Here is an 18708-nt window from a genome sequence, read left to right on the forward strand (position 1 = left end):
TTTGGTTGCCATGGAAACTTGAAAAATAACTTTTTTTTAAAATCCCAAACTATCAAAAGGCACCAGTTTACCACTAGACCTATCAATGTGCCAAATATGGTGAAGAAAACTGGTACGGTTTTCAAGATCTGAACAGGAAACGAAATGTGACGGATGGATGGACGGACGGACAGACGGATAGAAGGGCGAAAGGACGGACGGTTGGAAGGATGGACGGACAGCACCCATTCCTATATCCCCCTTCCACTTCGTGGCAGGGCATAATTAAAGCAGGGTATTATTTCAGACCTCAAAATTTCTGTATTTGATGTAAAAAATCAACCTGTACATATAGGGTACTTGAGTGTAACACTCCACATTATGAATGGTTGATTCATTAGGTCCTGGAACACATAACCTTAGACAATGTAATGCAATTGCGCTTTCTGATCTCGGAGACAAAGAAGGATTCGGTAAACCCGGTATCGATGGCAAGCTATACACTTTACACTTACAAGATAATGTATACAAGTGGAAAGAAGTTGCATTCCTAGTCAATCTAGGAGATTTAAGTGATGTCGATGTTAGTAGACTCCATAAAAACACTTCATACAATCTTACTCACAATGACGATAATAAATGGACTATGATCAAAGCCAAAATTGAGTGGCTACTGAATATCTTCATTACCCCACCATTTGTGATGATCGGTAAGGCACATAATTTAACTAAGAAAATAAATAGTGGGATCGTACTCAGGGCTTATATCCCCTCAAAACAAAAAAGTGTGTTAGTCTCTCCCCTGCCAGAAAACCCAGGTCATATGTTATTGAGTCGTCCGGCATAAAAAAATGTTAGTTTAAATTTGGTTACTGAATTCAAGGATATTAAAGATAACTTGAGGGATATACCCGAACATTTTACAATTATTACAAGTCTTGTTTGGGGATGCATCAGAAGATGCCTTCGAAATATTACCAGGTCTATCAATTAAATGGCTCAAGCAACACAAGCGTCGATGTTGCAGTATTATTTATATGGGAGTATCATCCGTTGCAACCCTTGAGGGGGTCCAAATTATTAAAGGTGATGTATACTCTCAAAACATGGAAGCAAGACCAATTAAAGACTATTATATGATATAATAATATACACTATGTGTTTATAGCTGCCGGAGTCTCAGGACTGGCAGGAATAGCGATAAAATTTATTTCTCGTAAGTTGCAAATGAAAGCATTAAAACATAATAATAATCGGATACTCGCCGAAGCAAAGTTGAACAGCATTGAGGATCATATTTCAACAGCAATGGCTGATTGTAAGATATCCGAGGAGGAGTTTCGTTTAGTGTTGTCGGAACTCACCAAATACAACGTAATGAAGCAAGAGATTCGATCCAATTCTCATAAGACCAGTGGTATTAGCGAAGATGAGAAGAAAAAGTTCATAGAACAGGGGAGACAACAAGCGCGTCAATTATTCCATGCCAAAACCAAAGAACTGGTTGGAGATTAAAAATAGATTGCTTCCTATCGTTGGATCGCACAACATAAAAAATCATACATTCATTTAAACGACTGCTTACATAAATATATAATAATGGAGAATTACAAACCAACAAAGGAAGAACGCGAAAAAGCTATCGAAGCATTTATGCTCAGGGACAAAATTATCAAATGGAGAAAATTACCACAAGGTATATATTATATCAATGATGTCAAACCAACCAAATATGGTCATCAATTGTTTCTTTCCAATTACCAAGTAGAGTATACAGTGGGGTCTCCAAGTAAAATGAACGAAGAACTTAATAAAAATGTTGAATATCACTTTGTTAAAAATAATGGTATGCGTATGAGTAAAAATAATAGAGAATATTTTCATTACAATTAAGTTTAGTCTCATCATCGTGTTTGTACTAAAAATTCCCTCTGTGGTATCATTGATTGGCTCCAGCTGGTGATGAGCTAGAGCCAATTTAACTTGATGATCGTTGAATCGCATCATCATTTTTGCATAAAAAATTCCCTCTGTAGTATCAGTATAGGTATATAAATCTTGCTCCAGTGGGGTTGCGGCAGAATCACCATTACCTATACTACTACATTATTTATGACAATACTGTCATTGCCCAATTGCAAGTCACGTCTCAAAGCAGGATATTCAGCAGTCAGTATCACTGCTTCTTTTTCATTATGTGAATGTCAGAAAGTAATTTATGCAATTAGGTCATAATCAGTGCATCCAAAGATGCTAATGCAAGTTTACATGCCCCTCCTCATTAATAGAGAATTCTCTTTGTAGTGCTGACAAGACAAGCCTCCTACTGCGATTTGGAAGCCATGGTCGCGTCCAAGATTATTGCACTTATATTGCAACGTGCATGCACGTGTGTGTGTGTGGCTGCTTGTACTAGACCAGACTGATGCCGATTTATAGTGCTAGCCCATTAAGATACCATGCCGCAGTTTAACATGAATACCCCACTCAAACACAGTATACTGACTCCGCGCCGACCAGTCCTTGCTTTAACCCCTAAGTGCCGAGGGCCAGACAGGGTTACAACAAGTAACGTCTTTTGGTATGACGCGGCCGGGTATCGAACTTAGGGCCTTCTGCTCTCTGGGCGGACGCTCTACCACTAGACCATGGCAGCGGTCTTGCAAGGCTGGAGTACAGGGCAAAAGTTGCTTCATCGCTTTGATCAGCCTCTTTATGTTTCAGCCTCATCTCATAAAAATAATATCAGGTCATGTGGTCTCCGAGGAGATGTTGAAAATTGACACTTTTCAAAGGATGGCTGGAGACAGAAGCACACCATGAAATGCCTCAATAAACAGATCAAACTTTGTTTCTGGTAAGTTGAAAATATGTATTTTTATGAAAGACCCACCTATAGCAAATGTTAATCCTTGAGGCCTCTCAGAAGGCTGGGTTTCCTTTGCAGCACTTGGGAATCCAGATTGTTGGTAATATTTGACTGAAAGAGAAAATAAGTCATATTTATTTACAGTCATAATGTGTCCTGTCTTTATTCAGCGAAAGAAATGAACTAAAACAATAAAATTTATTAATTTTTATCAGAAATGAGGTAAAATCTACACTGGAAATCCTCCAATGAAACTGTATCCAGTGCATATTTACCTCTATTCTGTATGGACACATTCACCACCATAGCTTTGTTTCAGAAGTCACATCACACTTATCACTAATCTTTGCACAGAATGTTTCCCACTCAAAAGCTTTAAAGACAAAGCATTGGGTTTATCAAGGATTGTACCACTTATGTTAATTCTAAAACCGCCAATTAAAGTCAATTGTTGTCAGTGTCTGTATCAAAATATTGATATAATTTAACTTAGCAAATATATATGTCCAAAAGGGTTATGGGTAAGGAGCTCACCTTTTATTGATGACTTAAAGAGGTGCCACAACATGACAAACTATCCTTTTTGTATTAAAACCATTCTAAGATATGATCATTGTACATTGATGAACTCTTTTTTATTTATTTGTTTCTGTATAATACAAATCTGCTGTTGTCTTCACTTGTAGCAACATTGAAAACGGTTTCTTGCATGTGTATGAAGAAAATGTCAGTTTAACTGATGACATTGTAAGTAAAGTGACATGGATATTTTTGAAAATTGCAATAATTTACACATATGTGCAACTAAACAATACTAACTTTGATGCTTTAGTTATGCTAGATTGGATTAGTAAGAGGAAAAACAGACGGTTCCAACTATAAAATGTCTGGGAAAGTCCGAGATCATCAAGTGACATCCAGGAGTTAAATGATGCAATGTAGTCAGTAAATAAAACATGTCTTGCCCAGTTTAGTTCAATCATGTAAATATCCACTGCTAATGTAGAAATTATTTTTATAAGCATGAGTGTCAGCATTTTTCTTCTATTTCCCAAGTGAGAGCCCAGCAGAGTAGGAGCTGTGCAAATAAATAAATAAACTATGAATTGTGTGAACAATTGGAAGACTGATGTAAAAACATGAATTTCGTAAACATAAAGTTCACCTTCAATGCACTGTATCAAAATTATCTCAAGAACACAATCGTATTGATATTGCATCAGTCCGCCTCCATACTCTAGTGGCAGAGCGTCCAACGGAAAACAAAAGATCTGGGTTCGTCAACTTCCATCCCCTGCCGCATCATACCGAAAGACGTTATGAGATGTTACTTGCTGTTGTTACCCAGTCTGGTACTCAACATTAAGGGCTAAAACAAGCTCTGGACAAGTCACTAACTGTTGAAGCTTAAAAAATATTGGCATTATAAGATAAGTATTTTTCCCAACCAAAGTTGGGTTTAATAACACTATAAAATACACATTTTGATGAGGACATTTAGGTACTATGCCAATTCTGATCCTTTAAAGTTTCATCTACTATATTTAATAACAACTCTTTACTGTCTATAAATATATTAATCCATACATGGTCAAAATATTTTTGACAAATAATAACCATGGTGAATGATAGAAATTATCATTATGTTTCTGATATAAAATTCCTTACATAATAAGTAAAAGCTAATTAACATTCTGTGGTAATATAAGGTTACACCAAAAGCTTAACACACATTTCTTGACAATGAAATCAACCGATTTTTCATAAGAAAAATAGCATGAATGATTATACAAATTATTGACCGATATTTGAAAAATGTATATTCAAACCGATGTATTACTATTTAAGGAATAATAATGTACTTACTTACCTACAATCTTGATTCATGCAGGATGACTCCAACTCAAATCAGTTAAAAAAAATATTTAAATGACTATATTGCAAATGTTTTGGATGAAAGTTTGGCACAAAGAAATCTTTCATAAACCACAAACTTATGGTATCTGTGAGATGGTTTGATAGTTACTTAGAAAGTCAATATCAAAAGGTAGTAATAAATGGCTATAGCTCAGTACTACAGGGCTCAGTCTTGAGACCATTATTGTTTATTATTTATATCAATGATATTGTTGAAGAAATAAATAGTAATAGAAGACTTTCTGCTGATGACACAGCTATGTATGTGATCATATAGGATCCGGATAAAGCTGCTTGTTATCTCAATAGTAATTTGGACAAAATATTTTAGAATGTGCAGATAGATGGCAGGTTTAATATAGTCCCTATAATACTGAATCTGTTCAAATTACCCATGAAGTAAAATAACCTAGTCGCAAACCTAACTTATATATGAATGGCACAGACATAAAAGATGTACAACGTCATTGGCACCTAGGTATTACATTACAAAGCAATTGTACATGGAAAATGCACATTAATGATAATGCAAGGACATGTTGCCCTCTGGTCAACTACTTAAGAAGTAATAAATATCGTCTATCACGAAATACCTCAGAAACTTTGACAAATCATTTATGTTACCTATTTTTGATTATTGTTGTCATATTTGGAATAACTGTACTAATGAACAAGATAATTTATTGGAAAAAGTTAAACTTAGAGGCTTTTTAAACTTTATGTAGCACTGTTCAGGTATAAGTCCACAGAAAATTTACAATGAAAAATATTGTAAGTCATTAAAAGCCACAAGATACAATTCAAAATTGGCAATGTTTTTCAGTTGGAATAATCATCTCTCAACAGAATACCTTTGTAGTAGGGCTGAGGACGGGTAACTCGGGTACTCGGGTTGGGTACTGAGTAGGTTACTACAGGACTACCCAGACCCATGGTTAGTCACGTGATATATTGTTTAGCAATATTCCAGCAATATCACGGTAGGGGTCACAAGAAATGGGCTTCACACATTGTACCCATGTCGGGAATTGAACCCGGGTCTTCGGCGTGACGAGCAAACGCTTTTACCACAAGGCTACCCGACCGCCCCATATATTGTTTGATGACAAAAATTCACCATAATTTTATGGTTACACTCCAAGTCACTAATGTTTGCATTTCGTTCTGACTGTGCACCTACTTCTTCTGACTTTTATATGTTTTATCAAAGATAAAGCTTCAGTCAACCTCCGTGTATGCATGACCAGATTTTTTTATATATGTATATATATTACTATCTAAATAATTTTTGCAAGGCTGTGGTAAAACAATTCTCAATCAGGCATTTTGTACCCAACCCTTTGGTACCCGGGTAGGGTTGGGTAACTTAACAGATAAAGCTAATCTTCGAATCAGTGATGTGTAAAACGAAAGCATATGCAGATTCATTTATACCAGTTACAACAAAACTTTGCAATATGCTACCAAAAAACCAAAAGGGGGCAGTACCATTACAAAAATTTTAGAATTTGCTTCATGGAAGGGAAGATAATGGGATACACTGGGATTTAAAATATGGAAACTGGTATGTTAAATTATTCACAGTCGCCCATCTCAACGCTGCAGCAATCTCAACACAGATCAGTATTCCAAATATATAACAGCGGTCTGTAATTAATTGATTCTGCTGGACTGAACAATCCAGTGATTGACATCATGAGCATCGATCTATGATTTGGGATACAGTGGCATACATCATCAAGTCAGTGAGCCTGACCACCAGGTCTCGTTGGTCTATAAAAAGCAGCTTAAAACCATACTTGCTCGTTCACTCCACTCATTCGCCTACACATCGCCTGGATCAGAGTAACTTTTACGGTCTAGAGACGTTATGACAGTCTAGATTGGCATTGTCCTCTCTTACCTACTTCACATAACAAAACCAGACTTTCATCAGCGCAAAGAACATATACTGATATGGTCTCTGATCGGCATTTGTCCAATATGTTGCTTAAGAGGATTGCCAAACTATTAATCATCAAGATAAGGAATATTACCCCATGATAGGCATTGTCAAGGGAATGAGGATCATGTGGACAGTGCACCAATTTTTTTCACGTGAAAATGACAGAGATTTGACATTTTTTGTCATTTTCTTACTTATTTACATGCATCAAATATCAAAAAGATCACTCGCTACACACCGGGAACTGTCTGCAAACAAAAATGCAGTATCCCTAGCTACAGCGCAGGAATATTTACATATCACAAATCAGGTCTTTCCCTGCATTTTTAACAAACCCGCTTATGCTCGAATTATGGTCCTGTTCGGATGCACAAAACCTTCCAATGACGTGCTGGTTTTCTTGGGGGAATAAGTCAGCAAAGAGCCAGAGTCACAGGAGACTAATCACAATTATATTATAAGAACAATTAACAATGAACAATTTACAATATCTTAGAATATAGCTGGGGGTGCCACAGAGAGTCGGTACAACCCTCTGGGTTGTGGGAGAGAGGTCTGCTTGGTATGAGCGCCAAACCCCCTTCTCCTTTACATTATGCTTCTGTATGTATTAAAAAAAACAATAAAAAGGAATATGATTAGTTGATACATGGTGGGGTGTGCCCTATGGTTAATGAATGGCTAGACAGAGGGGAATACTTAATCCTGTTAATCCTGTTGGACTGGCACTAATCTTGTTGACATATTTAATGGGAGCTTGGAAAGAGATTATGGTATTTACTTTCTTTATTCTGTATAAAGGCCACAGGCCCATGTACTAATAAATATTGACATATAGAATATACATATTGTTGCAACATTAAACAAGTATTACAAATGGGATGAACGTAATACAATTGCCTCCCTAATATATTTACAGCATTGAAGTAAATCAGTGAGTTTGCCTGAGCTTATATGCTTAAATAACTGAGATTTACAATATATATTTAGAATGTGTTTCTGTCTGATATCATCATATAATGGACATGACAGCATAAAATGTAACTCAGTTTCAATGATGTTCTTACAAAAACGACAAAATCTAAAATTAAAATCAATAATACTTTTTCTTCCAATATTCACCATGATACTTAATTCTCCAATTCTTAATAGTGATAACATTCTTCTTAGTTCTTTACAAGTGATTTTTAAATTATACAGTTTTTGAGTGATGAATAAAATTCTAAATGTTTATAATCATTAACTTGTGAATGCCATGTTTGTATATAACAATCTGTAACTTTTTGTGAAAACGCACCTATAAATAAATCAGTATGACCAACGGATTGATTTTCCCATACAAAACCAAAACCATATAAATACAAAATACTCTTAATGTTAGTAGCCCATGTAACTCTTCCTACTTGATCTAATCTATATATCATATTATAACATTGTCTAGGCTATCTTTCATTTGACATAGTGGTTAGTTTACACCAATATTTCAAACAATGCATATAAGTCTCCCAATAAAATTTATAGAGTCCACATTCACCCAAAATAGCAACATTTGTACAAGATTTCCCGACACCAAGTAAATATTTACAAAATTTAGTTTGTATGGCTTCTAAAACATTCAAATTGTGGGTTCCCCAGATTTCTGAACAGTAAAATAAAATTGGTTATATTTGTGTATCAAACATTTGAAACAATATTGGTAAAGGAAGGGATTTAAGTTTAATGTGTAATTGCTTAATGGGAATAAGAGCTTTATTAGCTTTCTGGTCTAAAGTTTGCACACATTTTGAACATGATAATCGGTTTGAAAATACAACACCTAAATAACTGTAATATGTTCCTATCTTTATATGTACATCATCATAAAACCATTTTTCAACATTTTTAAGTTTTCCATCACTTCGGAAAACTAATATTTCAGTTTTATCAAAGTTAACTTTCAAACCCCATTTTTTATAAAAAGAAGATAAAACATTAATTTTTCTTCGCAAACCAATAACTAAGTCATCAATTATACATAGATCATCAGCATACAACAATAAAAACAGATCATTGAAATCTTCTCCGACAAATATACCTCTACCACCATACGTCTGTAATGAGTCTTCCAATTGATTGATAAACAGAGAAAATAAAAGAGGACTTAAAACGCAATCTTGTCTAACTCCACTAAGACATTCTAAATAGTCTGATAAAGAAAAGTTGTTTTAAACATATTTTATTGACATATATGGTCAACGGGATTGGGCAAAAGTTATCCAACTTAGGTGGCCCTTTCCCTACTCTATATGTACAGACATTGATTATACTTATATATACACATATACATACACACATACATATACATACGTATACAGAAATACAAACATATACACATAATCATATATACACATAATCATACATACATACAAATACTCATATACATATGCACATTTTACATTTATAGTAACAAAGAGAAAGGTATTTACACAAGAACATAAAAATTATGTTTGCAAGAATAACATAGACATACATAAGAATTGTCTATATAAAACACAATTTACTTGTATATTCACATTAATCCAAAATACATGCAAGACTACATAAATAATTACACAATTATACATACACTTATATACATGTACATATATGCACACATACACACACTACATACATACACATATACCTTTGTATACGCATGCATACATGTATATACATACACATGCACATATTTACACACAAAAAACAGGATATACATACCCGTAAACATTATGCTTACAGAAGGAGGTAGAGATACCCATGTATCCATATACATGCATGCAGTTTATACACTAATGGCGTATTTAATAATAAGTGGTCGCAGAGTGATATTCTATTTTTATGATAAAGGGTTACTCGACTCTATTAGTCAACAGCATATATTTTTGAACACTGATGAAGATGAGGTTATTGTGACTTTCGTCTAGGGATACATCACTGTAGAGAATATTTTGTATTGTACATGTAGTTCCAGCTTTTATAATGTTAGCAAACATGATATTTCTGGGAATAGTGTAATTTGGACATTCAAGAAAAAAGTGTATGTTGTTTTCACATGGGTTTCCACAAGAGCAGGACAAAGTATCAGATAAATTTACTTTAAAGAGGTCTGCATTTAGGGAACTGCAAGAATGCCTTAGGCGTGTATGTAAAATATTAGCTCTTCGGTTGCCGGTTGAGAAGTATGGAGCTGGAGCTGCAATGGTTGTTTTAATCATATGTTTAAAATTTGATAATGATGTTGCACTTCTGTATTCAGGGGGTAACTCATTCCATAATTTGATTGAAGAAGGTATAAATGATTGTTGGTATGTAACTGTTCGTGCCCGCGGCAAATTCATATTGTTCTGATTTCGTAACTCATATCTACTAATAGTTGATACTTTGGGTGGTAATGTGTCATGTAAATATGATGGACATAGGTTATTAACAATACTGTAGATTGTACAAAGTTTTTTATTTTTCCTTCTATAAGATAGTGATTCCCATCCTGTCTCCAAATATAAGCTCGATCTTGAGGAGAATTTAGGGAGACCTGTTACTATGCGAGCGGCTTCGAGTTGAATCATTTCAAGTTTTCCGGAATTTTCTTGACTGCAGTTATCCCATACCTCTAAAGCATATTCTAATATAGGCCTTATGAAAACAAGATAGACTTTGGACAGGGTTGGTCTGTCAAGTAAATATTTATTGGTTCTTAACGAACAAATCATTTTGGAAGCTGAGTGGCAAATGTTATCAACGTGAGTTGTCCACTTCATATCATGAGAGAGAGTAAGGCCCAGATGTTTGTGTGAGAAAGATGCTCTAAGTGCAGTATTGTTATAAATAATATCTGCCGTACGGTTTTTACAATGAGTGAACAGAATAAATGTTGTTTTGTCCGGGTTAAACTTAACTAGCCATCTATTGGCCCAGGTTTTGAGAAGCTCTAGATCACAGTTTAATCTGTGTTCTATCATTTGTAAGTGAAGAAATGATGTACCAATGGAAGTATCGTCTGCAAAAAGGCGAGTAGAATTCACTAGATTATCAACGAGATCGTTGATGTAGACTAAAAACAAAAAGGGACCTAATACCGAGCCCTGGGGGACACCAGCTCTGGCGAGTTTCAAAGATGAAAAGCTGCCATTTACAAAAACCTTTTGTCTCCTCTGACTAAAATAGTCTTCTAACCATAGTAATAGCTTGCCCGTTGCACCATATTTTTGTAATTTATGAAGTAATCCTTTATGCCAAACTCGATACATTACAGAATACCATACAATAGTATTCGTGCTTGTCAACAGATGAATTGTGAGGTAGTAGAATGTCCTGGTACAAAGCCGGATTGATATTTGTACAGGAGATTATTCATATTGAAATAGTTGTATAAGCGTTTAAGCATTTCAAGTTTCACACAAGAAATTGTTTTGGCATAAATATCACGTATCATATTCAACATCTTTCCATTTATACAACTTGTAGATAAAACATACCATAGCAAATCTCTATTCACCGAATCAAAAGCCTTTTGAAAATCAACATATATACAATAAAGTCTACCTTTTGATTTAGACAACTTTTTTTGGATTAGGTACTGCAGAATAAAAACATTATCAACCGTAGAATATCCTTTGCGAAAACCCGCCTGACTCTGGTAATATTTTCCCACATATGTCCATCCAAGAAATGCCTCTATAATTATTAACATCACTTGTACTTCCTTTCTTATGTAAAGGAAATATAATACTCTTTGACCACTGTGGAGGATATGTCCCTTTCATAAATATGAAATTGAACAAAATCTTAAGGTAAGCTAACAAAATACTCAGGGGGAATGCCGTCAGGGCCAGGTGCTTTATCATTTTTTAAAGATGAAATAGCAAAGACGATCTCCTCTTCAGTTATGGGCTGGTTTATCATGTCATTTATACCCTCATCAATCTCCAAATTATTCTATATCATCAATATAACTACTGACAAAAGACATGAATTCTGTATCTGTAACATTGTCTTGAATATTGAGTACCTGAGTAAAGTATTCAATCCATGCTTTACTGCTTATATCGCCTTGGCATTTATTACTAGGATTTCTAATAATGGACTTTACATAAGACCAAAAAGCTTTGGGATTTTGCTTACTAGAGTTGACAATATCTACAGCAAGTGTATTTGCATAGATGGATTATTTAGAACGACAAACCTCTCTATACTTATTTCTTGTACGTCTAATACTATACAAAAAATCAAGATTTCCTGACAATCTAAACTTATCAAGGTACATATACTTCTCAGTTTTTAATGAGTGACATTTGTCATCATACCAAGCTTCATTTGTGCACACATTCAAAGTTCAACTTTTTACTTTCATATTTTGTTCACCTGCACACTGCTGAATGTTAGTAGATAACAGTTCTGCTACCTCTGAAGTGTCATGATTACAAAGAGAACTAAAATAGTGTACATTTATTTTTTGAATATTCACATTCAATGTATCAACAAAATCTGCTGCCCGAGATTCCTTCCAGACATATTTATCCAACTTGCTTGGTATAGTCTCTGATTCTGAATGTTGAAGCGATGGAGAATCACCAACTAAGGAACATGTTATAGGAAAATGATCAGACTCTGCACGTGTGTGAACACAAAAATCCTCAATAGAACCGAACAATGCCATTGAACAGACAATATAATTAACTAAACTAGCACTTTATTTGGCAAAACAGGTAAAAGAGCCATTTATATCTCCTGGAAAATGACTGTTATGAATATGAATATCAAATGTACAGCATAGACCGATAAGATCTTTACCATATTCATTAATAACAGTGTCTTGAAAGATCCTCAGAGTATTAAATGTATCACCTGAATACTCCATTTCATTTAATGTTGAGATATGTTTTTCACTCTCATCATCGTCAGATATAATAAAATCTTGCAAAATACCAGTTCTTGCATTTAAATCTCCTGCAAGTATAATGGAAATATCTTCAAATTTACAAAGTTAATTAAGTAAAAATTGCTCAAGATAATAATAACATCATGGACATCAGTATTTGTTGACATAGTTTCAGGATGTACGTAAGAAAACAAAAGTAAAGTATCACGTGGTAAACCAAAAATTACGTGATCAAGTATAATAAATATACAGTCTGTACAAGTTAACTCAACATGTTTAACGCCTTTAAGAAGTTCATATTTGATGAAAAAGCGACACCACCTCTGGTATCGTATTCATGAAAGTTTATCATAATATTGTGATTGGGGCAGCTTTGTTTCATATCTTCTTCAGAACAGTTGCTCCAAATTTCAAATTCAAATGAAGAGCAAAAACTCAACGAAGGAATTGTTCTTCAACTTGCGATTCAAACTGATTTACATTCCGTGACATGAATGAAAAGTCTCTTCTTTTACCGTTACAATCCATGGCCCAGCCGAGATCCTAGCTGTAAGCGCCACGTGCGGGTCCGTGCCAACCATGACCTACACATGAACGAAACGCGTCCGCGACCTGCGCTGAATACTGTTCTATTAATCTCAACTGGCCTTTCATTTTCAAGGTCATATGTGAGAACCTTTCCATTTTCATAAATCAGTTTATCAAATCTAAACTTTCTCATCAAGTGCCTTTGAATCATCCATTATTGTTTTTAACATTTTGCGCTTATTTCTAACGTTTAAGTCTTCTGAAATAACTTTGAGTCGTTTAGCATTTCAAAGGATAGACTCTTTCGTACCATAGTCTCTAAATTTGACAATGAGAGATTTACTGTTATTCAATCTATGACAACGTTCAATTGCCATATCTGAATCATCTGGTATCACGATAGATGAGCTTGTATGGGGGCTAATCCTTAATGAGTCTAAATTGAAGTACTTGCTGAATGTTATTCTAATATAGGTGATGACAGATTTACTTAAATAAAATAGTTCAAGGCAATCTATAAGACTATGTAGACATATCTTTTGTCTTATTGAATAGTATACTCACATGCAAAAGCGCAAGTCGAGTATGCAGTACACATGTTATTTATTTTCAACAGCAAAGACAAGAAATACTAATAGGGCAAGATTGACAAAAATTTGACTGAAGACAGTTTAATGGATTTAAAGGCAGATTACATAATTGTTTTTTTCATATGTTAAGGGCTTACACAGTTTCGGGTCAATACCCAAAATATCAGTCAATACCTGGTGTGACCACTATTAGCTTTGATCACTGCCACACATCTCCTGTACATTGAGTGGATCAGACGATTTGTGAAGGCCGCAGGGATCCTCCTGCACACATCCAGAGCAGCTGTGCGTAGTTCATCGGCAGTTGTAGGGACTGTGCATTGTGCAGACGCCTCATCCCATAAGTGTTCAGTGGGGATTCAGATCAGGGCTGAGGGCTGGTCACTGTAGAGCATGGATGTTGCAGAAAGGCCATGGTAGCTCTGGCAACATGGGGACGAGCGTTGTCCTGCTGGAAAATGTGTTCCACTCACGATGACGCCAACTTTAATGACCCTGTGCCCACTGAAGTCGTGCTTGTCGATGACGTGGTTGGAGAACAGGACAACGTGCTGGTCGGCAACATCTGAGGTTGTTGGAACGGAGACGTTGGATCACAGTGTCCCGGCTAATGTGTCGATTATCTGTTCCCATGGTCTGTCGAGCACTTTCACTTGCAGTTAGGAACGGATGTCGCTGGTGTTGACGAGTAATCTGCCGATCTTATCGAGGTGTGGTGACCCTAGGACGACTGCTCCGAGGAAGGTCATCTGTGGTCTGTGTTGCATTGTATCGATGCAGGAGACGGTAAATTGTGGCTATGTTAACGTTGAAATGACGGGCAACATCTTGGACAAGCTTCCTTATGTCCGATAGCCTGGTTTCTCTGAATTTGAGTTAGGCGTGGCATTGTTGACCAAGGAGTGGTAGGTCCAAGAATCGACCACAGTTTTACGATACCCACTACAGTTTGTGACAGTTCGTGCATTTTCAATTTCGCGAGAAATGGGTGCATGATACCCACATATTCATTGAAATGGTGCGTTTTGGTGATTCGTTTTTTAATATTGATAACACCATCAGGCTTCACTACATGCTAAAACTCGTATCAAGTTATGGTTCCGTGTTTGTTACCTATTTGCTTAAAACCCCTTGCGTTTTTTTGCGTGTGAGTATATGTCTATGAGATGTGTTCTTGTTACCTTAGACTAGCATCTGTCTTAAAAGCTATAACTACTGATATTTTGTATATGCATTTTACCTGATGATATGTATGATATTTTACCTTACTTGCTAAACCATAATTATATGATTATAATAATAATTATATGTTGTATAAATATTACACCATGATAACTCAAAAAGCACTTGCTGTGGATCTAAGTATTATATGAAAACTTAGTATAAATGTTATATCATGATACTAGTATCAGAGGAGACCGACTAAACGCGAGCAGTTCGGTGCACTTATGTACTGCCGTAGCCATGACTGAGTATATAGATTTATGCATCAAATGACTAGATCATTAGCTTTCAGCAGGCTCACAATGACTACACATGACAGTGTTCACAATTCAGTTTTGGAAACACGGACGTACTTCCAAATGGTCTCAATCATCCTATTTGTTGATCATTGACCATGGATTTTTATGATCAGCCTTAGCCAACAAGATGCAGCTTTGATTTTTACAGTTTTTTTCTACGACTGCAAGACCAAGATGTGACATGGCGCTGTTCCCACAATGCATCACCTGTGATGTGAAAATGACATGCCTCGACGATTGATTGAGCCGTGCACTCATAACACTACGTGTGGCTGGGCAGAATTTCCTAGTAAACAACTTGGGAGTGCAAGCAGCAGCGTTGGCGATGTCACATTGGGGGGAGTTCCTACAAGCATTCTGACTGATGGTCCAACCAGACAATACATCAGTTGTGTGGTACATCAACAAGATGGGATCGATATCCTCATCACCACTACAAATGACAATACAGTTCTTTGAAGTGGTAGACTCGTCTCAGTTTCAAGTTCAAGTCAGGTACATTCAGAGAATGTGATCGCAGATGTACCATCATGACTGGATCAACTATCCCCGACAAGATTTACAACTTACGCCACATTGAAACATCCCAATCTGTCTCCCTAAACCAACATCTCAAGAGCTAGCTTCAGGAATTGAATGACAGTGGCATTCTCTTTGAAGCTGTTCATCCTGACCTCGGGCTTGGGAGCTCACCTCCTTGATCTTTCAGGTGGCAGGGTGCTGGTCCTTAGGTGAAAAGAAGCTCCACATCAACAACATGGAATTCAAGGCAGTCATTCTGGCACTACCCCATTGGACTGAGATCATCTGTGCAGCATGGCTCATGATCTAGTAGGACAATCTCTCAGTTGTCCGGTACATAAACAAGATGGGCTCCACAAAGGCAGCGTCCCTCCTGTCGACTACAATGGAGTTCTTCCAGCTGGTTGATTCCCTGTGCATACATGTTCGAGTGAGAGACACATCCCAGGGATCCACATAGAAGACTCTCTGTCCCGACCAGACCAACTCTCCCTGACGGAATGGTGTCTCTAGCAGATGATTTTTCATTGGATTTGCCACCTCATTCCCAACCAAGACATCGACCTCTTCGCAACCCACTTCAATGCACAGCTACCAAAGTTTGTTTCACCCATCCCAGATCCAGAGGCAAGTGACCATGATGCTCTGGCCATCTCATGTGAGAATCTCAACGCCTGTGCCTTTCCCTTTGCCAAGCCTTCTACCTCAGGTACTTCAAAAAGCAACAACCACAAACCAGCTCCGATTGCTTTTGGACACATCTCTTTGGCAAGAATTAAGTGGGTTCACAGTACTGCAAAACATTGCAGAAACAAGGTACCATCATCTACGACTGCAAAGAGATCTCCTCCTCCAGCCTTTTATTTTCCACCTACTGCATCCGTTGCCAGCCACCCTCCATTTCTACGTTTGGTGCATCTCCAAAAGTCATTCATAGCCAAGGGTTATTCTAAGAGAGTAGCCAAGACCATCACTGAAGTTCATGGCTCCTCCTCTAAGGCCTTGTATGACCATAAATGGAAAAACTTTTAAGGATATTGTCTACATGTGACATCACTGCACCGACCACTGCTTCTCCCCAACAAGTTGCTGAGTATTTACAGCACTTACAGTCTACACGATAGCTCAAAGGTTCCACTCCGACTACATATCAATTTCATAATCAATTCTGCAATTGCCACTGTGACCAGTTCAAAGATCTCCACTGTTGCAGACTTACAGGCTCTCATTTTGCTCGTACAAGCTTGCTGACCAATCATACCTGTTTCGTTTGCCTACTTTGGACCTTAACGTCATTTTAAATCATCTGACTACAGAGGATTAAGAACCTTTAAAAGATAAGGATTTTGATCATGTCAGCCTGAAAACAGTTTTTCTCCTGGCCCTAGCAACAGCTGTTCGAGTTAGCAGGATTCATGCTCTTGATGTCACTGCACCGATTGAGAGGTAGCACCATGAAAGGTCTACCTGGGATTTTATTGCAAAGAATCACCTTCCCAGCCAAACAGATCAGCTGTTCACCATCCCTTCAATGGCGTCAACTTTAAACCCAGATGACCATGATGAGCTCTCCACATTTTCCTCAAGGCTTCTGCGATGCTACTACAATCCCGGAAGAAACTCTTCATTCCAGTATCCACGGAGGCCAACACAGAAGTCTCCCATACCATGGTTTCATTTTGGCTGCTCTCGGCGATTCTTCAGGCCTACTACTCAATTTCCTCTTCCTGCAATGTCAAAACCACACAAGACAAAAGCTATCGCCTCCACGATGGCGCTGCACAGTAACGATATGCTTTCTTATATTATAACCCGAACCTGAAACGATGTCCTCTGTGAAGAGTTCATGTCCTTGACAATAGAAATGAGTAACAGTCTGGTGGTTGAAGCATTGTTTAGAACCAGCTGCCATGGTACATCTCAAGGTTGCGGTCTGATACAGGCTAGGGTTATCTGTGACCTACCATCCAACTGTGTGATAAAATGCATAGTGTGAGATAGGATAAGTCTAAAAATTTGAAAATTTTATAATGAATTGTAAATTTATATACATCTATCTCACATGCTATATGCCACTGTTACACCAGCCTGTCTGCTGTAAGAAAGAGAAGGATGAAATATACTTGTATATACCACAAGCCATCAACTCCATGTTATCAATTCCTGCCGAGAACCATATGCCGACCCCTCGCATATAGGAATATGCAAATAATCATTAGCAATGCATACCCCATTGTTAGTCAGTTAACTTCCTTGCCTCGGGAAGAGGTAGTACACAAAGCTTTCGTGTGGTTTTAGAAATTAAGTGTGCCAGCACCAGCGACAATCAGTCAAAAAGTTAACATTGTGTAGTAGATAGTAGTTCTGTATATATTGATCTTACTTATGTATGTTGTCAATAATGTTATTTTGTATAATTCAGATATTAACAAATATTTATTGTATTTCTCATTTCAGGCTGCATACTTATGTAGTTGTAAGTCAAGTACTATCATTAAAGCCCTGTTCTAATGTCATGTTTCACTTAGTGGGTCAGTCAACTTCTTGGTGGTCAGTCAGAGTGTAATCCCAGGCATCCTCTGGATTGGCTAGTTTTTAATCTCTGTGTCCCACTTTCAAACCCCTTTGTTTTCACCCTGCACTTTGCATTAACACTTCACTGTGCACCGGACCGAGAGAAAGGATAATACTTACATAAAGATTAGTAGTTAAAGTTATAATCGTATTTTATGTCAGTTTAATTATGCAAATCACTTTAGTTTAATAAATGTCTATATATATCCTTAATTATATTTAAACATGTCACATTTACTAGTATTAGTGTGTGCATGGTGAGTGTATGTATACTGGATATATTTCATTTCACTATATGTGTGTCTGTTAATCTAGGACATTTGTGTATTCAGTAACTTGTATTGTGTATTAATAATTTGATAAAA

General features: G+C 36.6%; 1 protein-coding gene across 1 annotated transcript in view; it reads right to left on the reverse strand.

Moving 5' to 3' along the window:
• LOC139463785 (uncharacterized) overlaps positions 1 to 18708 on the reverse strand; it is a 41475-nt gene that overhangs the window by 17843 nt on the left and 4924 nt on the right. Inside the window, exon 3 of the mRNA XM_071245093.1 lies at positions 2873 to 2959. Coding sequence (XP_071101194.1) covers positions 2873 to 2959 — 87 coding nt within the window. The remainder of the gene's footprint in view (positions 1 to 2872; positions 2960 to 18708) is intronic.

Source organism: Haliotis cracherodii, unplaced genomic scaffold (genome assembly GCF_022045235.1).
Source record: "Haliotis cracherodii isolate W230 unplaced genomic scaffold, xgHalCrac1.p SCAF_16, whole genome shotgun sequence".
NCBI classification, from domain to species: Eukaryota; Metazoa; Mollusca; class Gastropoda; order Lepetellida; family Haliotidae; genus Haliotis; species Haliotis cracherodii.